The sequence below is a fragment of the Spermophilus citellus genome (genome assembly GCF_964194105.1).
Source record: "Spermophilus citellus genome assembly, chromosome: 17".
NCBI classification, from domain to species: domain Eukaryota; kingdom Metazoa; phylum Chordata; class Mammalia; order Rodentia; family Sciuridae; genus Spermophilus; species Spermophilus citellus.
Genome location: NC_138199.1, coordinates 12523418 through 12545926, shown reverse-complemented (window position 1 = coordinate 12545926; position 22509 = coordinate 12523418). Strand labels below are relative to the sequence as shown.

The 22509-nt window shown below is 50.3% G+C and overlaps 1 protein-coding gene across 3 annotated transcripts in view; it reads left to right on the top strand.

Annotated features, from left to right (window-relative positions):
• NTN1 (netrin 1) overlaps positions 1 to 22509 on the top strand; it is a 176598-nt gene that overhangs the window by 109901 nt on the left and 44188 nt on the right. For all 3 annotated transcript variants that reach the window (XM_081271210.1, XM_081271211.1, XM_081271209.1), the window contains exons 3-5: positions 3255 to 3443; positions 17890 to 18039; positions 20834 to 20887. In XM_081271210.1, coding sequence (XP_081127336.1) covers positions 3255 to 3443; positions 17890 to 18039; positions 20834 to 20887 — 393 coding nt within the window. The remainder of the gene's footprint in view (positions 1 to 3254; positions 3444 to 17889; positions 18040 to 20833; positions 20888 to 22509) is intronic.

Here is a 22509-nt window from a genome sequence, read left to right as displayed (position 1 = left end):
CTCTGATCTCATCTGGCCTCCAGCAGCTTCCACACTTCAGGGTGTAAGCTGTCTTAGCACTTCCCTCCAAAAGCCATCCTCCGTCTCCTCTTGTTAATTGAGTGACCAGTGAGGGAGGGATGGGGGGGGGGGGCTGACTCTAGGAAGAGCATTCAAAGGAATGCATTTTAACATCAGAGAAAAAGTAAAGTGGCAATTTAAAAGCAAATCAGGAATAGAAATAACATATGAATAAGAAATGGGCCAAAATATTTGTATCATAGAAATGTTTTTAAATACAATAGTGAAAGAGCTCTAGACACTTCGAAGAAAACCCCACCTTATTTGAAAACTGGGCAAATGGCATGAACAGGCAATGTGGGCGCACACTCAGGAAATATAAATAGACACTCAGAGAAATGCCCAGCCTCCCCCGTAATCAAAGACATGCAGATGAAAATCATGTGTGAGTTCCCCCCTCCCAGACAAATTGGCAAAGATTAAAGAAAAGAAGCATACTTATAACAAATGTGCATTGTCATTTTTCTCAAGGGTGTGGCAACACAAGAGCTGTCACATCCTGCTGTTGGGAGAGTGAGCCAGCACAGCCTTTCTTGACAGCAATTGGGTGATTTGGATCCAAAGTTAAAAACATGTAGAACCAAAATTTTGACTCACAGTTCTGCCTTGAGAAATGTGTTTCAAGGTGGTTCAAGGTGATTACCATTGTGTTCGAAGGTGGTTACCATGGTGCTATTTTTTTTCTTTTAAAATGTTTTTTTGCAGTACTAAGGATTAAATCCAGGGCCTTCCACATGCTAAGCAAGCGCTCTACCACTGAACTGCAACCCATGCCCTTTGTATTATATTTTTAGACAAGGCTTGCTAAGTGGCTAGGGGTAGCCTTGAATCTGCAATCCTCCTGCCTCAGCCTCCAGAGTCCCTAGGATTATAGACATGAGCCACTATGTCAGGCTCCCTGTGTTATTTATAATAGTGACAAATTGGAAACAGCTTAGTTGCCCAACCCTAGGAGACCCTGCTGTTAAATGCATCTACTTTAGATTGCAAGAAATTCACAACACAGTACCAGGTAACATTTAAAAGTTGTGAAGAATGGCCAGGCATAGTGGGTCAAAGAGGGAGCCAGAGTAGCCAGATCCAAGCTGGAGTTATCCCAGAATTTGAAGCCCAAGGAGAGCAGGTATCAGGAGATCACAGGGGTGGGGGGGGGGTGAGGAGGGCTCTATGGGAGCCATGCTGGTGCCTGGACCAGGCTGAGGAGGGGCAGTGGAGATGGGCCTGGAAATGACCTTGAAGTCATGAGACACCTGGAACATGAGAAGGATGCATTCAGACAAAGAGGGGGTGTCCAAGGAGGAAAGGAGCAGCACCTGCAGACCAGGAGGGGGCAGGTGGGGAGTCCTCGAACATGGCTCACTCTGGAAACTGACCAAAGTTGAGCCCAACTGAAGCAGGAAGAGGGAGGGGGTGGGTGAGCAGAGCTGCAGCTGGACGGGAGGCAGGACTGGCTGATTCAGAGCCCTTGAAGGCCATGATAAGTGATTTCAACTTGATCCTGATGGACATCCTCAGATCGGTGCTTAGGAATTCCTGCTCTGGTGACAGTCGTCCCTGGGTAGCCATAGAGAATCCCTGATGTGGAAACCAACATCCTCAGATGCTCAAGTGCCTTAAATGAAGTATCTACCTAGAACCTATACATATCTTCCTGTATACTTTAAATTATCATACCAAACAGCTGGCCTCGAACACATGATCCCCCTGCCTCAGCCTGCTGAGTTGCTGGGATTACAGTTTGTGCACCACCGCACGGCTAGCTGGTCCCTCCGTTGTGCACATACACCTCTCGAGTATCTTCGTGTGTAAATAGTCTCTTCTTTGTAAATAGTTGTTATGTTGTTTAGGGAATAATGAAATAATTATAAAAATAATGAAATAATAATTTCATTATAAAAATAAACATGTAAAGTCAGTACACGTTCAGTACAGATGCTGTTTCCCCCCTTAATATTTTGGATCTATAACTTGTCCTGCAGATCTGGAGGGATGATTGACTGACTGTACGGTGGTAAAAGTGGCCCAGAGCCCTCGGCTCAGACAACAGGGGGGTGGGAGGACAGTGTGGAGAGGAGTGAACGAGGGAGGCGCTATTACATCCAAGTGGAGACCCCAGGCTTCAAGCTGGGAATATCCGTTTTTAAGTCAGGAGCACAGACGTGGTTAGGGGGGCAGAAGATGGTCCTCAGAGGTCGTCAGGGCTGACGGGGGAAGGGTGCCAAGTCCTGAATCGTGTGTAAGGAGGAGGTGGAGGGAAGCAAGCCTGGCTGGGAGGAAGCCAGAGAGAACCAAGCCAAGGGTCCTCTGCAGGGGATCCCAAGCCCAGGGATGGTCAGGCCTCTACAAGATGGGAAGCCCTCTGGGTTGATGGTGGGAGGGAAGATGGGGCACTCGGCCCTGGGGTCCTCTAGGGAATGGGAGCCTGGTGGCATAGAAGCAGTGTATGAGTGTGCTCAGACTGTGGGGTTTAAACACATTTTTTCCTCCCAGTTCTGGAGGCCGGAAGTCCAAGGTCAAGGTTGGTTTCACCTAAGGCCTCTCCCCTTGGCTTGCAGGTGGCTGCCTGCTCACATGTCCTTGCCTATTCTTTAAAAAAATAAATTTTTTTTTTTCCTGGTACTGGGGCTTGAACCCAGGGACACCCTCCTACTGAATTACATCCTTAGCCTTTTTATTTTGAGACAGGGTCTTGCTAAGTTACCCAGGCTGGCCTCGAACACGTGATCCTCCTGCCTCAACCTGCTGAGTTGCTGGGATTCCAGTTTGTGCACCACCGTGCATCTCAGCTGGTCCTTCCTTTGTGCACATACACCTCTTGAGTCTCTCAAGAGAGAAATTCCCTCTTCTTATAGGAACACCTTGGAGTAGGGCCCCACCTAAGGGCCTCATTTTAATTCATTCACCTCTTTAAAGTCCCTGTCTTCAAACATAGTGAAACTCGGAGGTACTTGGGGTTAAGACTTCGACACAAGAATTTGGTGGGAGCCTCAGCCCTGGTACCCTGAGGTGTTCAATCATATGGACGGGTGCAAACAAAGAAAGCCCTAGAAGAGCTCCCGGGGCGAGACACTGCCTCCGGAGATCAGCAGTGGAGATGAAGGGGGGAGTTGGGAACAGAATCTCTCTGGGTCCCCTTGATGTCTGTCTCCGCAGCACCCTTGTTGGCTCACAGTCTCTGCCTGTCTTTCCTGCAGCCTGTAACTGCAATCTGCATGCCCGGCGCTGCCGCTTCAACATGGAGCTTTACAAGCTGTCCGGACGCAAGAGTGGGGGCGTCTGCCTGAACTGTCGTCACAACACCGCTGGCCGCCATTGCCACTACTGCAAAGAGGGCTACTACCGTGACATGGGCAAGCCCATCACCCACCGGAAGGCCTGCAAAGGTAGGCTGCGCTTGGAGGGGGTGGGTGGGACAGAACTTGACCTCTTTCCTTTCTTTCTCCTTTGTGATTTTTTTTTTTTCTAGTTTCCATACAGAGGAGTGTAGACTGAGGTCATCACACACACACACACACACACACACACACACACTCACAGAGCCTCCCTGGTATTTGAAGGTGTAAGCCAAAACAAAGGGGCGATGGAGACATGGCTCAAAGGAGAAGAAAGGAGAAGGTGTGATCCCCTAAGAGGGTGCAGGGCTGGCCCGCTGACGCCTCCCCCTCCTGAGCTTCTCCTCTGCACAGGTGTGCTGCATACCACAGGGACTCGAGTCATGTTCGCCAGGCTTACCTTCGGGACAAAGGACCCTCTTTTCCCAAACCCACGCAGATGCAGTTCTTTGGATGTGTGCGCATGGGCCCCCACCCCCTGTCACACACACACATAGACACGCACAGTTGCAGTGAGGTCGCAGTTTCAGGATCAGGGTCTCAGAAGGAACATTTAATCCATTTGCAAATAGCTTTACTTCTCAGGACAAAAGAGAGAGAGAGAGAGAGAGAGAGAGAGAGAGAGAGAGAGAGACCGAAGACTCTATTTTCGCTCACTGAAGCAAGCACTAACGTTTTAACTTTCTGCTCTTTGTTTTTCTCCCACCAACAAAAATGAGGCAATGGTCAGATGACTCAGAGAGCTGATGAAATGCCAGGGAACTGAGTGATGTTGGAGGGTGAGAAGTACCCTCCCCCCATGCTAGCTTTTGGGAATTCCAGGAACCAGGGTTCTTTTGCTCCCAAAGATGGGGCCCAGGGCCAGGCGGGAGCATGGCTTTTCAGGAAGACGTTTACCTCCGAGAGCTCCAGCCAACAGCTCAGCAAACACGGGGTCCTGACATGGGCTTGTGTAGACCCTGACAAAAGGTCCCCAAGCCATGGCAGACGTGAGTCCAGTGCAGAAACCCTTCTGGGTTTCAGCCTTTGAATGAAGTATCATCTTCGTCACAGGAAATCCACCAGATGTTGGGCACTTATGTGCAGAACTGACTGCATAATTTGCAGGGCCCAGAGCAAAGTGAAAATACGGGGCCCCTTACTCAAAAATAATTAAGGCTTTCGCAACAGTGGCAGAGAGCTTGACAAAGCATGCATCTTTCTGAGCATGAAGCCAGCGCTGTTTGTGCAGAACCCTCTTTTCAAAAACAGAAACCTCCCCAGGTTCCCAGTTTGTCTCCTCCAGGAGAGAGCCCTTTGATTCCAAATGCACATAGATGAGTAAGGGTAGCTTCCAAGATGAAGCATGCTGTCTCCAGATCTGTGGACTTATCAGCCTCTGGTGATTGCCAGAAGAAAATTGAGCAGAAAGATAGCTGGACTGTTTCCATATCAAAAAAGGCAATGATTTCAGGTAAGCATCCTCCAGGAGACTTGGAAAAGGGAAGGTGGCCCAGGCAAAGGGACCCTAGAAAGGTCTGCAGTGTCAGGAAGGTATGATCAGGGCAAGACCAGGGAGAGATGGCTGTGGGTTTTCTGAGTGCAGAGTTGGAAGGCATCCAGCTCCTTTGCCTGTGCCCAGTGTTTGTTGTCTCATTTTTACAGAAGAAATTGAGGCCAGGGGTCTTGTAAACAGCTGGCTGACACATAGATTTCTTGGAGATTCAGCCAAGAAGTTTTAACCCATAGCAGCCACTTAGGTGCGCAGCCCTGTGCCAGGGAAAGGGGGCGCTGCTCCTATCCTGGCCTGCTGTTTTCTGCTGTTAGGACAAAAATGCCTGTTCTCTGGAGATGCAGGAAGGAAAGAGGCTTGGTCATCTCCACCTTTCCCTCGGTTGCCAAGGGTAGGGACAACGGCCATGACATTTCTTATCCTCTTACTGCTCAGAGTGAGAGATGCTAGGAAGCCACAAGGTTCAGGTTCATTCTCCAGGGTCTGCCTCTCTGGTGGAAGGGCCACCAATGCTCAGCTTCCTTTGCTGGTTTCTAGGGAGGAACAGAGGCAGGCAGATGAGGGGCTGTCCCTGTTCCATGATTTAAAAAGGTAGGGCCAGCCTAGGTGGCTGTCTGCATTTTCAGTCTGGACAGCAGCTGCCCTGGTCTTGATGGGAACTCTGGGAGAAGAATTCCTGAGAGAAGACAGTTACATCCTGCTGAGAAAATGAGGCAGGGTTTCGGGACTCTCAGTGTCTTGATTGGAGAAGAAAGACAATGCTTCAAGGGGCCTGCCGTCTGATTGGTGAGGAAAGACAATGCTTCAAGGAACCTGCCACCTGATTGGTGAGGAAAGACAATGCTTCAAGGAACCTGCCGTCTGATTGGTGAAGAAAGACAATGCTTCAAGGTTCCTGCCTCTGGATTGGTGAGGAAAAGGAGAGCCCAAAGGATCCTCCTTCTTGATTGGTGAGAAAAAAAAAAAATCTGCTGTCTGATTAAGGAGCAGAAATGTGACCAGAAATTTCCAACAACCTAATGAAGAAAGACAGCTCTTGAAAGTTCCACATCTGTCCCCGATTCTCTTCCTAATGTCATCCTTTTAGGGTATTTGGGAACTTTAAATCTTCAATTCCTCCGAGGGACATCTCCCACCACAAAGAGACTCAGAGATCTTGGCAGGAACCAGCTTTAGGAGAAGTTAAGATGCTTGGGGGCCTGTGTGTACCCCCGAGATTTTCACACAGGGTCTCTGGGTCAATATCTTCCCTTCTTCCATCACCACCACCACCTCCTCCATGGGGGTCTTCTGCCTTGCTTTCTGAGGGCCACATGATTGAAGAAATGCTTCCTTTCATGGGAGGAAGCCCACTGACCTCCAGCATTTTGACAGTTTGCTGTCACAGGCATCCAAACCTTGTAGGTGTGTGTGACACTGGCCTCAGCCCCCCCGTTCTCCTGAGATTGACCTCAGGGAACCCTCAAGTGAAGGCCACACGTCTTCACTTTGATTCAAATGAATTTCACAGGGGAATTGGGACAACTGGCTCTGGACTCCCAAGTTGGCTTGGGAATGGCCTTGGGGGCCTTCTTTATCCCTGACTTCTCTGGGCCCAAGAGGGGCCCAGGCAGGGGACCGAGGCCACCCATCTACAGGGCTGGTGATTGGCTGACGCAGGACCTTGTTCACTGTAGAGCAGGGGTGGATCCCGACAAGAACAGCTTGGAGCAAGGGCATCTGATTCCACACGTTATTATGCAGTTCCCCCATTTGGGAAGTTTCATAGCAACAAATTTGTTGGGTTCTTTTCTCCCCTCCCCTCGTTGAGAAGCAGAGTGGGGCTGGCAGGGTTGGTGCGTACAAAGGGCCGTAATAAACATGCCCAGGGGACAGGCCTGTGCACTCTCCGGCTATTCAGTGCAATTTCACAGCACGGGCACGGCCTCATTATGGTGCAGGCCGTTGTCCTATACAAAGTCAGATGAGATAAATTTCTCCCCTTTTCTCCACCGAAAGGTTTGTGAATGATACTCGTCCTGGAATCTTTCAAAAGACAGGAGGTTTTGTTTACCATTTGTCTCTCTTTATGGACTTGGGAGCGCTTTCTTTTTTTTTAGAGTCCGCAAAGAAGACGTTTGCTCTTGGACCATTTCAGCAGCGCCTCCATTGATAACGATATTAATTTATCATCTTCCCGAACCCTCTGTGATGGATAAAGACATTCCGAGAGTCTCCCGTGAACGGAATCGCGATGAGCATTAAGAAATTAACCACCGCAGCCAGCGTCTCCTTACAAAGGCTCTCGTTCCATCTCACTGAGCAGCCTGTTGGGTCGCCCCTTGCCTTGCCTCCCCCTCCTCCAGTCTACAGCCAATGGGGCTGAATTGCAGGCTGCTGAGAAGGTGCCCGAGCCCAAAGAAGATGCATGCAGGGCATCATTAGGGCAAAAGCATGGGACAGTCCCCACCATCTTTGCCAGGCATGCTTGGGGTGGACACAGGGCAACCTCCTGTGTCTCCCTCATTCTGGATTCTTGACCTTCACTTCATGTGTGCCTCAGTTCTCACCCTTGGTTGTACAGGGGAATCACCTGGGAGAGACATAAAAATACTGCAGCCTGGGTTCCGCCCCAGAGATTCTGCTTTAATTACTGGATCCAGATGAGGCTTGGGCATTGGGAATTGCCTCCTCGGGTGATTCTTATGTGTAGCCAAGGCTGAGACCCACAGAGGCGGAGAAATGGAGGAGAATAAGAAATGAGGATGGTGGTTTGCTCTTGGCGGTGTGGATTCAAGGAAGGCTCACAGGTGGCTTAGACTCCCGAATTTTTTTATTTTGAGAGAATGTCAATATTTTTATGAGTCCCTTGATGAAAACTGGGTGGGGGGGGGCATTTAAATTTAAAATTAATTTTTTTTTTTTTTTTAAAGACAGGGTCTTAGTCTTATTATGTTGCCCAGACTGGCCTTAAATTCCTGGGCCTAAGAAAACCTCCTGCCTCAGCTTCTTATAGCTGGGATTGCAGGTATGCCTCACCGTACCCAGCCTTTAAGTTTTTTAAATCTTGCTTGACAAGACTGGGGAAGCCTAGCTGAGAATGGTGGCACATAGCTGTAATCCCAGTGACCCTGGAGATTGAAGCAGGAGGATCACAAGTTCAAGGCCAGCATCTGCAGCTTAGGTTCTCACTAAGTTGCTTAGGACCTCAGTATCTCAAAATAAAAAATTAGAAAGAGCTGGGAATGTCGCTTAGTGGTTCAGCCCCCCTAATATCACAATATCAAGACATGGGATCACAGGCCAAGAGCATATACATGTGTGATCATGTGTGTACACCAGCTTGCATATTTAGATCTGATCATTGGAAGGTTTAGTCTCAGCATAGCTAAGTACCTGGACCTTCCTAAAGCATTGTCCCCTTTTACAAAACCCTCAGGAGCCAGCTTTCATTTTGTGGGTCCCTTGTCACAGTTCTGTTTCCTGTTGTGTTTTTGTGGGGTGGTTTGTCATCTGAGGCAGGAAGGTAGTCGGTAGCTAGAGCAACTCCAGCTTTGAAAGCACAGAACCCAACCCAAGGAGTGGCATTCATATGACAAGGTAAGGCCAGCACCTGCCACGAGAGACAAGTGACGCCTGCCTCGGATCCTACAGTCGGGAGAGAAAAATGCCCAGTGGAAGATCTCACCCCAGCTGTGACCAGTGTTGGCACACACTTTTTCTCTGTTTCCTGCGGGACGTGAGAGTCAAAGCCCTTTTTTACAGATTTGGTTAATGTTCAAAATCTGTGGGGCATCGAGCTAGTCATGTGACCTTCTTAGACCTCAGTTGTCTTTGTGGAATCGTATTCAGGTTTCTGGTCCCCAGGTCCCTCCCAGCTTTGACTTCTCTGGTTCCATATTCTGCTCCTAAAAGATTCAAAATCATATGGGTCCTTTCTTCAACAGGGTTATCCCTTCTAGCAGTGAAACTTGTGATCTAGGGACTTGGAAGAGTGGATGGAACCAGTCAGGTGGAGATTGCTTTGTTCCAAGGTCTTTACAGATGAAGGGTGTCCCTGATTCTGTGACTCAGTGCACTTGTGCTAAAACAGGGTCCTCGGGGCCCAGCCCTGCAGTTCATTTCCTGGGCATCTCTATTGTGTTCACCTCCCTGGGTGTGAGTCCTCATCTTGTAGGCCTACTCTGAGTTTTTACGTGACATTCCTGGAGGATCCCCAGGGGTCCCCAGAGCTTGAGCAGAAAAGACCTTTGACCTTGGATCTCCCCTAGTTCCTGGATCTTCTGGGCTTGGCAGTCAAGAGTGTTGAGGACATTTTATTTGGGAAATAGTGTCTTTTGGGCTTTTGCCACCAGGAAAGCACCAGGTGGGGCCCATCAGATGGGCTCAGGGTGAAAAGCTTTTAATAGCATGGAACTTGGAATTATCCAGATCAGAGTTCAAGTTCTACCTTGGTTTATTCATCTGAAAATGGGGATAGTAACCGTCCCTTCTCCCTCCTAGTGTTATAATGCAGATTTATTGGGGTGCTATAGTCTCGCACAAATTATCTGCTCCACCCATGTTAACTGTTAGGATTCAATGTTCAAATCAAAGAAAAGGGAGATGCGAGAACCCTCCACAAAGTCAGAGTACACACCAGGTGGAGAGGATTCTTTCGGCTCTCCAACTTTCTTATTCTTTCCTTGGGCAGAGAGGGGCTTGGGAGAACAGACTCCACCTTCTGCAAGGGCTCAGTCCCTGTGCGGACTTTGTGGCCAATTCTCACAGGACTGGGCAGGGCCCCAAGGATTGGCCTAATGCTGTTGCACACTCTCTGGGAACAAAACTGATAAAGGAATCAAGGCACAGAGATGTGGCCAGCAGCTGCTTGTGGAACCAAGAGCAGAGGTGAGGACAGGCACGTCCAAATGGGGTTTTGAGAGTGCCAGTCAGAAAGACCAGACGGCATGCAAGGGGCATCGTGACCACACAGGGGCTTGCAGTTGACTCAGGGAGGGACTGTCCTACCCTGTCCTGCCACACAGATCAGATACTCTGGCTGTTTTCAGCCCCTGCCTCCTACCTCTAGCTGGCGTATGCAGTCAGTCTCTCTCTCTCTCTCTCTCTCTCTCTCTCTCTCTGGGAACCATTTGCAGGAGCTGTGCTTTTTGCCTCAGCTGTAGAACAGGTGCAGGGAGACTATGGTTAACTAGATCAGGGAGGGTCAAATAACTCAGCTTGGGATTAGGGGATTCCCCTCCCCCCTGCATTTCCTGCCTTCTGCACCTTGATCCGAAAGTGGCAGGGGAAAGGCTCCGGGCGCAACTTGAGACATTTATTCTTTTGTGCCTCGTTAGCCACTGCTGAGGGAGAGGGACTCCTCGCTGCGGAGGAGCTTGACACAGACAGCTGAAGTGAAGTTTGGGGATTATCTGTGGATTTGGGTGATCCTCGCTCCCCTCATTAGCATGGGGAATTTCAGAGTGGAGACTGGAGCCTCGTTGACCTAGGATGTGAGGGGGATTATCATTCCTCTGCCTCCTCATTCTTCCCTCCAGATGCTCAGGGTAAACCCAAGGGCCTTTCCCTGTGGAAAAGGCAGCCGCTTGGCTCTGAGTCAGATTCAGATGGTTAAGGAGACTGTTCATTGACTCCTCAAGTGTTTACTGAGTACCTACTGCGTGTCAGGCACCGAGAGTGGTGGCGGGGACCAGGACAGACTCAGTCCCTGGGAGCTCACTTTCTGGTGGGGTGGGGGTGGGGGTGGCAATCACAAAGGAGAAAAGAGAAGGTAATTTTAGAATGGGGTGAGTTATATATGGAGGAAACCGAGAGGAAAGAGAAAAGTAGTAGGGCAAAGCTGCTCTACAAGATGACCTGGCCCGGGGTCTCTGAGGACAAGGTGTTTAGGAGGAGCCCTGGCGTAGGAGGAGAACACAGTCCAAAAAAGGAAACCAAGAGAAGAGCTTCCCAGGTAGTCCCAAAGTCTTGGAGCAGAAAGAGCTTGGTGGGCTCTTGGTCAGTAGGGAGGGGAGGCCGTGCTGGGCAGGGTCCACTCATCAGAGTCTAGGGAAGAGAAGTGGGATCTCATATGAAGAGTGTTGGAAGCTATTGCGAACTGAAATCGATTTCTATGCATATATGTATGAGTTTTCGGGGATGAACCTAATTTCTGTGTATAATCATAGCTCTTAAAAAAAAAAAGAGCATTGGAAGCCACTGAACACATTGCCCCAAACTGGGATGAATAGAAAAGCAAAATGGGATGTGTCCATACCCAGGGATGCTACTTGGAAATGAAAAGGAGCTATCGACTCACAGGACACTAGGGATGAATCTCAAGTGCATTTGACATTTTAAGGGTGACTTAAGACATATATCTGGCTTTCCTTTTAAGAAGTACCTTCTGTAAGACAAGCCACAGATGGGGAGAAAAATACTTGCACATCTCATTTCTAATGAAGAATATGAATCCAGAATAGGTAAAGTACTCTAGAAACAACAGGAAAGCAAAAAAAAAAAATTAAAAATGGAAAAAATATTCGAACACACCCAGATGAATGGATGGCGGATAAATAGATGGTTTCTGAAGTCATTAAGGGAATGCAAATTAGAGCCACAATGAGAGAATATTCTGTGAAAATTAAAAGTACTAGCAACTCCAAGCGTTTGGCAAGAACAAGAAACAATTGGAACTCTAATTGCTGGTGGGAATTCAAAACGGCAGTTTTATAAAGCTGAACATTGATCTATAATCGTGCCCGCCAATCCCATTCCTAGGAATTAATTCAAGGGAAATGAAAACGTAGATTCACATAAAAACCTGTACACAGATGTTTATAACAGCATTATTCATAATGAATTGCCCCAAACTGGAAGCAACCCCAGTGCACTTTGATGGCTGAATAGAAAAGTGAAATGGGAAGTGTTCATATCCAGGGATACTACTTGGAAATGAAAATGAACTATCAATTCACATGACATTATGAATGAATCTCAAATGCATTTGACAAAGGTTGGTCTCAACATATTTCCTACACGTAGACATTGTCAATATTAAATAAATACAGAATACCCAGCCTCAGGTATTTTGTTACAGCAAGGGAAAATGGACTAATACAGATTTTCTGTTACTTTCTTTGGGCCTCTTTGTTTCCATTTCCCATTCATTGATAGCTCTGAATTCAGAGAGAGAGAGAGAGAGAGAGAGAGCAAGCAGTCCCTCCAGATCAACATCTGCTCCCCCTTCCCTGGCCCCTTTGAGCCTCCCACCCCATTGCTCTGCCTTTCCCATGTCTTCCCCATACATTACTTTAGGCCCCTCCTTTCCAGATGCCCCGACAGCCTTGGCCAGCTCTTGGTTGCCCACATTTCACACCTTCTTTGGGAGAATGGAGAAGAAATATGTGCTGGAATACCCCTTTGTGGCTGATGTCTGTCCTCTGTTCAGTGCCACCTCTGCGTGTGTGTGTGTGTGTGTGTGTGTGTGTGTGTGTGTGTGTGTCTGTGTGTGTGAGAGAGAGAGAGAGAGAGAGCGAGAGAGAGAGAGAGAGAGACAGAGACAGACAGACAGACAGACAGACACCAGACTTCCTCCAAGAGGCCCAGCTTGTGCACAAGAGGTACAAGGACAAAGGAAGCTTCCAGCTCCTGGTTTTCTCTGGTGATGCTGACCGTCTCTTCATCATTAATCCCTCTCTCTGTCCCAGCAAAAGTGACATCTTCTACACGGTACCTTCCACAGAGTAGCCCAGGCTGATGGGTCAGTGGCAGAACAAGAGTTCAAGGATTGGCCTGGGGAGTCCTAGGGAAGAAGAGGCTTGTCTGAGGCTTAGCACAGCCTTCCAGAACCAAGTGCTGAGGACCTGGTGACTTAAACAACGGAGATTGGTTCTCTCACAGTTCTGGGGTCTGGACATCCAAGGTCAAGATGCCAACTGGGCTGGTTCCCTCTGAGAGCTGTGAGGGAAGGATATCTGTTCCAGGCTTCTCTCTGTGTAGCTCGTAGATGGCCCTCTTCTTCCTTCCTCTGGACCTGTGTCCCAACATCCTCTTTTTTTGAGGACACCAGTCATGTTTGATGAGGGCCCATTCTCATGGTCTTGATTATCTTTCTAAAGACCCTGGGCTAGTCAGCTTTCCATCCCTGTGACCAAACTACACAACAAGAGCAATTTAAAGGAGGAAAGATTTATTTTGGCTCACAGTTTGAGGTTTGGTCAGCTCCACTGCTTTGGGCCAGAGGTAAGGCAGAGCGTCATGGCAGAAGTTGTGACCTGTACCGTGTTCTCAGAAGAACTAGCAATGCAGAGGACAGCTGCTCAGCTCCTGGTAACTGGGAAGCAGAGAGAGAGAGGTGTTGGGGGTGGGAGGGAGCACTGGAGAGAAGAGGTACTCTTCCAGGGCACGCCCTCCGTGGCCTGCTTCCTCCAACTGGGTCCTACCTGCTGGTGGGCCTTTCTGCTACCAATGGATTAATCCACTGAGATCAGAGCCCTCATGACCAATCTCTCCCCAACCGACACACATGATTTGTTGGGGGACATTCCCAAATCCAAACCCTAGCAGCCCTTGTGCAAGTATATCCCATTCATAGGTACGAGGGGTTAGGACTTCAGCTTCTGGGGGATGGGGTGTGGATTCAGCCTCTAACATGATGCTGGCCAGAAGCTGTCTTGCAGGACTGGCTGGAGGCCTGGAATGATGTCTGAGGAGTCAGTTTGTCTCCCCAGCTCCAGAGGGACTGGTCCTGAGCCTGCTCCTTTCTCCTCCAAAAGGATGCACTATATTGCTGCCATAGGAGGGTCCAGCCTGATTCCAAGAGCCCCTGGGGCCAGGATCCTCAGTAAAAATAGCCAGATCTACTGATGGGAGTCCACAATGGGCTCCCCCTTTGGACTGTGAGGGGATCTCTACTTGATGGAGCTTTGAGGATCTAGGAGGAGGGCATCAGAGGGAACTGGCCTGGGAAGCCAGGGATCAGAGCCATCTGACTCCCTGGGGGGCAGGACAGGGCAGGGCCATCAGGAGGTGTGCCCCCCTTCCCTGCCCCAGGCCACAAACAGCAGCCATGGGGGTGACGACCCAAGGGTGCAGGCCATTGCCCTGGGTCCTTTGGAACCAATATGGACACTAAGCCCTAAGTGACATTAGGAGTACAGACCTCTGTCCTTCCACCTGAGGTCTAGAGAGAGGGAGGCACTAACCCAGGGTAACTGTCAGGACAGGAGTAGGCCTGGGTCACCTGTTGCCCATCAGAAACCTTTTAGGTCCCCAAATTGTGTGTCCCTGTCTGATGACGCCGAGCAAGGACAGCCTGGGCTCTCAGCTTCACTGGGAGGCTCTGCAGCCGGCCGAGTTTGTGGGAAACCCAATCCCACCAAGTTCTCAGGAACCTGGGCTTCCTTCTGAGCTCACCTTTCTCATTATGGAAAAAAAAAAAGCCTCTGGTAGATCATTTCCCATGACCAGGTGCTGCCTGCCCCATGGAGACACGGCGACCTGCTATGGAAGGGATTGACTTCCTCCTGGAAAAAAGTGGCCAACTTCTAGGGAAATGAGAGTCCCCAGATGAGCTTCCTGTGGCAGGCAGTGTGGTGACCTGTGCCTTGTTCTCAGAAGAATTAGCAATGCTCTCTATTTAACCTCCTCACCAGAGCTCCCTACAGAGGAAAAGATCTCCATTTACTTCACTTCCTCTTTCCCCCCTGTTCACTCCACCCCTCTGCCCTCTGCTTTCTGCCCTCTTGAGGCTCTGTGTGAGTCTGTGTGTGTGTCTGTGGGTGAGCTTGTAGGAATCTGTGTTTGTGACTGAGGTGTGTGTGTGTGTGTGTGTGTGTGTGTGTGTTTCCATTTCTGGGAGGAGAGACCACAACAAGAATGCTACTCTCTTCCTAAGGCCAAGTCCTGGGGCTCCACCGAGCTCAGAATCTCTTCCTTTGAGATTGATGGTCAGATGTCTCTTTTCCCAGCTATAGAAGAACACACCATGGGGACATTGTCATCTGTCCACTCTCCCCATACTTTGAAAATCACCCTTCTTTGCACAGAGGGTGCAATTCGGGCCATCCCGATTCCTGGGCATTTTGGGAAAGTGTGTTTGGCTTTGGGGCGACAAATTCAACCAGAGAGCAATACAGGTCTCTATTAGGATTGCACTTGGTTGCAAGTAACAGAAAGCCCGCTCCTATTGGATGAAATAGATCAGAGCTTATCTCTCCTTGAAGAACAAGAAGTGCAGAGGGGACATCCAGAGAGGGTAAGGTGCCCAAGTGGTCCCCTCAGAGATCCAGGCCATTTCCATCTCTGCACAGCCTTGTGTCTCCTGTGACTTCCACGCGAGCCTGTGATCTCCTCTGCTGTATCGTGGCAGTTTCACAGGGCTGTTGTAGGGACCTGGGGAGACAGGGTGTGTGAGAGCATGGATGTTCAGTGGTGGGCTGCAGGAGCCCCAGTGGGGTGCTATTGTTGGAGGGAGGGACGTCTGTCATGGACAGAATGAAGCCTGGTGATAGTCATGCCAACCTGGACCCGATTTGAGTGGCCTTAGGGACCCTGATGACTCCTCCTAGAACAATGATTGATGGGTGTGGAAGTATAACCAGCCTGCTGTCTCAGACCAGACAGAGTCTTTGCAGAATCTTGGGAGGGAGAAAGATCTGGAAAGCCAGCAGCCAGCATCAGCTCGTGTTTCATCAAACAACGGGCCGTTGGGAAGTGCCGGCTGCCCAGAGCAGACACAGAGCCGCCTGCCTCTGCTGAGGATGGCCCCGGGCTGCAGCAGACCTCAGCTGGTGCCTGGGCCCTCCCAGGCAGCAGGGCAGGCCACCAGCTGTGCAAGGCCATGGATGAGAACAGGGCATGGTCCTCCACAGCCTCCATCCAGCTTCCACCAAGACAGAGATGACCCCGGCCATGGTGGTGCCCGTGTGTGACTTGGCTCTTCAGCAATAGAGCAACCTTTTGTGACCTTTCTTGGGCCAAGTTCGAGGATCCGAAATGTACTGGCACACAGCTGTATTCCATCAGCACCGAGCGGAATAGGTCTTGGCGTGAATTTGAGGATTACCAGCAGCATCATGGAGCGGACCAAGGGAGGTCAGCTGGCATGAGCCTCTGTAGTCCCCATCTGCCAGGTGCCCATGCCCACATCAGGGGCTTGAGATTAGGGGACCCTGTGCTATGGGCCCCCCAACATTCACATGGCCAACTTAGAAATGAGCCCATGCAGTCACCCCGTCCTTCATGGGGATGGACTTAAGAGGCTGTAGGGAAAGTCAAAGGTTCCCTCCTGCCAGCCCTTCCCCATCAGCATCATGGTCACCATGCCCCCATGGGCCATTAATCTGGGTCTTTTTTTTACATAACTTAATTAAAAACAAATAATAGAGTATGAATTTGAATTTAGGGTCGATGTCAGAAGACAATGTCCTGATGAGATGGGACTGGGCCCAGCACCTCCCGTGGATCCTGTGCTGTGAGGAGCCAGCAGGTCCACGGTCCTCAGGCCTTTGCCCTCCTCTGTCTTGACCGGGGCACCCTGTGAGCTCCCTCACCCCGGTGCTTCTGGAAGCTTTTCCATATCTGAACACAACTGCAGTAACCAGTGCCTTACCTTCTCCTTTCTGCTTCCTCGGCTTCCTTCTTCCCTCCCCCACTGACCACGAATTCGCCCCCAGTGACCACTCCTGGGCCGAGGCCCCTGGGAGAGGCTGCGTTTTCATCTGCAGACTCGCGCCCTCACACTGAGCTGGGATCCCTGGAGACGTCCCCTTTAGCTCTTGAAGGATCTCTGCTCTCACTTATTTTCCTGGATATATTTATTCCCTTGGGGACAGAAACACACAGCAGCTTGTGGCACCCGTTGAAGTGGCTGGAGGATGCCTTGCCATAGGCCATCCACCACCCTCTCGGGGCTTCCTCAGGGCAAGGGGACAGGCAGAATATTTGCCTCCTTCACCTTCTCTTCTCCTCCCTGTCCACCTTCAGCCCACTGCCTTGGTCAGGTAGATGTCCCCTGCCTGCTGGACAAACTGTCTTTGCCCAGAGCATCATGGCATTGGTGGAGATGTCCCCTGGAAAGTCCTCTGGCTTCTTCATTACTGAAAATGGGTCCATAGAACACAGCAAGGGATGTGGCAGGAGAGGGTACAACCCTCTACCCCTTTGAAATCAGGAGGAGGGGCGTGGGGCCTGCTCTCCCATGCCGTAACCCCTGGCCCGAAAATCAGGGGCCTTACGTCTCCTCCCAGCTTGGCTATGGCCTTCCTGTGAGGCCCCAGGAGGTTCCTGTACCTCCAGTCTTTGCACATTTAATCAGGGTTCTACATCATATTATCATTGCGACCCTTTCTAGTGCCGCAGTTTGTGAGTTTTGTGATCTAGAAGCCCAAGCTGTGAATGCCTGGCTACCAAGGAGGCAGAAGAACAACCTAGACGCTTCCTCCCTGGGCCTCCCCTCTGATCTATCGACTCTAGTGCTTTATGAGCCCCAGAACCCCACTTGTTTACCCAGAGGATCTGCAAAAAACCCTGAGAGCCAAGAGCGGTTGAGGGCAAAGAGTAAAAATGCATGAACCCACTCTGTCAAGGGAAGGTGTGCCTCGAAATTCTGACTCTCCCATCCATTCATGACTGGGGCTCCGGGGGCTCTTCCTTCCTGAAGACATATATATTATTTATTTATTTATTTTTTGGTGGGGATCGGACCAAGGGCCTTGTGCATACTAAGCATCCACTGTACTACTGAGCTAGCTACACCCCCAGCCCTTGAAAACATATTTAATATAGTCTTTTTTCCTGCAGCTTCAGAAGGACTCCCCAGCTTCCCTCTGCTATTGCCAAAACAGCCCTTTTAGGGAGGTTCACTCTGATTTTCATTCCTTATTTCCTGGTTGGCAGCCAACCAGTCCCAGAGCTTCTGGACCAGGTGTGGGCTTGGCTGGGTCCGCCTCCCACCCCCGCTGTTCCCCTGGAGTGGGATCCAGGGGGTGCTCCTGGGTAGGGAGGGACCCCTCTGACTTTCTTCTTGTGTGTCCTTCACAGCTTGTGATTGCCACCCCGTGGGTGCCGCTGGCAAGACCTGCAACCAAACCACTGGCCAGTGTCCCTGCAAGGATGGTGTGACGGGCATCACCTGCAACCGCTGTGCCAAGGGCTACCAGCAGAGCCGCTCTCCCATCGCGCCCTGCATCAGTACGTGCCAGCTCCTCTTTCTCCCATCCTTGGCTTAGGAGGGGGAGACCCTGTGGGTTTGCTGATCACTGCTCTCAGTGATGGGTATCTCTGCATTCAATGCCGGGGGCTCACTGAGACCCTGTGGGAGACCTCGAGCTTGGTTCTGCAGAGCCAGCCTGTTCACGGCCTTCTGTCCTGACACACACAAGTCTCTGGCTCCTGAGAAACAAGCCCCACTCTCCAGCACGGATCCCATTTCCACATCCCGCCTTGACCCCAGACCTGGTGGGGGGGGCTTCTGACTACAGACACCCCAATATTCCCCTGCCCCAGTGCATTCAGTCCAAAAAGGACGTATATCCCAGGGCTGTTGAGAGAGTTAGTCACGGCTTCTGGGCATGGCACCCATAGGCCTTATGAAGGATCATAGCAGGGGTCCCAGGGATCCCATCGGGCCTCAAGTTTTCAGCCTTTGAGTTGCTGGAGCATGAAGAGGGGTGTGAGCAGGATGGCAGGGGTCACTCAGAAGCCTTGGCTCAGAGGGTTTCAGTGTTTTACATCTGCTAGGGTCACGCTGGCACGACAAGCAGGGAATTAGCCCTGGTTGGAGAGCCAAGCCTAATTGGGAGCTGGCTCGACCTCAGCCTCTTCCTCAGCCTGATGATTCCCTGGGGAGGGCTGACCAAGCCAAGAAAGGAGGGCAGGAAAGGCAGCGGATCCCAGCGAACGAGGCTGAGTCCCAGGAGCAGAGTTTGGTTCTCTGGAGAGCGAGGTTGGCAAGCTCTGAGCCCGGGGAGCTGGCTGCTGCTTGCTTTTGTATGGCCTGGCTCATTGGTTTGAACCATTTTTTAATGGTCAAAGACAAATCAAAGGAAGAATAATGTTTCATGACATATATATATATATATATATATATATATATAAAAGCCATGTGAAATTCAAAGCTCGGGGTCCATAAATAAACTTTTATTGGAATAAAGCCGCACCCCTCGTTTACATGCCGACTGCGGCTGCTATTCACGGTGGAGTTGAATTGCTGTAGCAGAGACCTGCAGGCCCACGGTATTTACTACCTGGCCCATTTCAGGGGAAGACAGCCAACCTGTATTTCAGATTCCATTGTGTCTTAGCTCTGGGTGGGCTCTGGTGACGATGATGGTCAGTCATGAGGGACTTGGAACAACTTGAGAGTGGGGGTCTCACAAGCCTGGGTGCTGGGGACCCCCTGACACCAGCAGCCACCAGGGTGTCCTTCAGCATTTCCCATAGACCTCACAGATATCCCCTCCTCCAGCAGATGGGAACCTTAGACATTGTACACATCACCTGTCCCAATTAGATGGGGGCCCTTTGCTTCTGGGACAGGCCAGCTGTGTTGGTCCCATCAACAGTTCTGGCCAGTTTCTAAATCAAATAGAGTTTTTAGAAAGGCAGGAGGAAATCTGGGGTTATGAAAACGTGGAGGTGGGGAGAAGAAATGAGGCCTCCCCTTTTTTTATTTCAGTGCTGGAGATGGAACCCCCACATGTACTAGGCAAGGGTTCTGCCACTGAGCTACACCCCCAACCTTTGGACTCTCTTTTAAAGGGATTCAGGGACTCTCTGGATGTTCAGGAAGGACTGGAACCAATATTTTAGATCCCCTATTGGAAAGACCAAGCTCACAGAAGCTGGTGTTTCAGACTTGGACCAAGAAGAGCATTCCCACCTATATCCGCAGCCCCAGGGTTCCATTCTGGGATGTCCATGAGCACCTGACATGGAGGTTGGGTGGCCATTGTGGCTCTGTGGCCATCGCCCCAGCTTAATTCAGGGACTGGCGAGATTAGACTGGACTATGGAGATGGTGCCTCTGGAAGATTTCTGCTGGGACCGTCTAGCTTTATAGGGCTCAGAAATGGCCTGGTCCAAGGTCCCAAGTTCCTAATGAGCTGCTGTGGTTGTTGCTAATATGATCACAGAGAGCAAAATCTGGCTCCACACTGAGGATTGTCCTCCACCCATTTTTCAAGGAGCAAACCCTGCCTCCTCCAGGTGACTCCTGCTCCCCAAGCCTGGGTATTCCATTCCTGTTCCCGAAGTCTCAGAGCCTAGTCAATCTCGAACTGCAGTCAGAGGGAGTTCGTAAAGCCTAGAGTCGGATGGTGGCTACAGTCAGTGAGATCTGAGGTTAGTCACTCACTAGGGGAAGTGAGTCCCCTCCTCCTAGGGACCACTGATCCATGGTTTGGCCTTGTCCAGAAAGAGGAAGTAAGAACAGGCACTTAGGCTGCTGACACAACTCTGTCCCTGTGAGAACCCTCCCGACAGGAGACAGTCCCTCACATGACATCCTTGCTCCAGGTCCCTTGTCACCTGTGAGTTGCGGTCACAGGTGAGGGCCCAGGTAGCTACCATGATAAGCAAGAAGCCTGAGGAAGCTCCTCTCCACTTCCCGTGGAGCTGATGGAAGTTGATGACATACAGCAGACCTGAGGAGGACTCACAGGTCAGGCCCTGGCTGCAGGGCCAGCCCCCCATGCCACCAGTTCCCTTGTGCTTCTCCCCACTCCTGTCCCTCCTTGACAACCAGTAGCCATGACACCTGTGCCAGGTGAAGGGAACGGAGAACAGGACAATGTGCCCAGGACCCCCCGGAGTTCCCTCTGCGGGCTCGCTCCTCTTCCCTTTTCTGGAACTGTGGATTGGGCAAGGGACGAATAGTTCCAGGGAGCTTGGGAGGAGGCTGTGCTCAGCTCATTCTCTTTCCAAGCTCAAAAATAATATCTTCTTACTTTGTTTTCTCCTCCTCTCCATCCTGAACCTCAAAAAGAGATTCCTGTAGCGCCACCAACCACCGCAGCCAGCAGTGTGGAGGAGCCTGAAGGTAAGTTTCTATTGGTCACTTTTGCTCTCTAGTGGGAAAGGAAGTGGGGAGGGCATATTAGAAGGCCCAGATGCCTCTGTAACCCCCAGCAGGGTCAGAATCCTAAAAATTGAGCTGCTTCTGTTGGCCCACCGAGGTGAGGCTGGTCAACCCAACAGCATAGGAGCTACTCCTTCCAGGAGCAAGGGCTGAGGCAAGAGTCCTGGACACAGTGTCCACACACAGGATTCAGGGCACCTGTGAGCCCGGACGGGAAGAGGTTCACATCTTCACTTTCTTCCACCTCTCACTCAAGAGTTTGCCTTTCCTCCATGATGAAGGCAGGCCTCCAACCACAGCTCGTTGGCAGTGCCTGTGACGAGGCCGTGCATAGAAACCATAGCGGTGTTCACATGGCATTATTGTTGATTGCAGATATGTGGAATCTTGTCTGTGTGTGCGTGATTGCTTCCAAATTACAGAAGTGACTAGACCCACACCTAGATGTGCATAATGTACCTGTACCTTGGATTGGGGGTTTTTAAGGTATCTGGGCAGCTGTACTCAGTGATGTCAATTTCCTATGTATGGACGTTTTCCTGACGCAGGATGGGATTATGTCATGAAAACCCCATTGGAAGTTGAAAATATCGTAAGTTAAAAATGCACCGAATCCTCTTAACCTGATGAATGCGTAGCTCAGCCACAGAACCTGCTGCAGAGTGTCATCTCCCCTGGAGACGGGAGGCTGACAGGGAGCTCACTGCTGCTGCCCAGGGTCACAAGGGTCTGATGGTGTAGTCCTGGAAAAGATCCAAATTTAAAACCCAGAGTGTGGTTTCTATGAATACACATTACTTTTGCACCATCATAAAGTTGAAAATTGTTAAGCTGAACAATCACTAAGTCGCAATACTCTCTGTATTTTACTTTAGCATGGAAAAAATACTACTCTGAGATAGGATCCACAGGGTTCCATGGCACAAGAAAGGTGTTTCAGCCCTGGCTTTGGGCACACATAAGGCCCTTCAGTACGTGGGACCAGAGTCCTGGTCCTGGGTCACCACAGCTTCTCTGCACTGGTATACTTGGAGGTGGAGGGGAAGAGTCCCCAGCAAGGATACCCCTGGGAAGCTTTCATTAGATAGGACTATAGGAAGGTGTGGGGGAACTTGCATACCCATGTTGTTATCTTAAATGGATTTTTATTTATTTTTATTTTTTCGGTGCTGGGGATTGAACACTGGGTCTCACAGATGCCAGGCAAGTGCTCTACCACTGAGCCACATCTAAAGCCCCAGAATCTTGATTCTTGATACCACCATGACTTGGCAATCATTTGGCCAATCATAAGTGACAGTGATGTACCTGAGTGGGACTCACATGGACAAGCTCTTGGGCTGTGCACATCGTGGGGGCCTTGAAGGAGCTATGTCCACAGCTCATCCCAGGGCAGGACAGATCTGAATGATCTCTCTGTCTCCTCCTGTTTTCCCAGACCTTACAACTTGACTTCTTGGAATTTTTTGCAGCAATTCTTAGCTTTTTTTTTTTCCAAGTCAGAAATGGGAAAATGAGATAGGTGAGGGGAAGGAGGAAAAATACCCCCAGAGATGTCTACGCAGGTGTTAGAAATGGTGTAA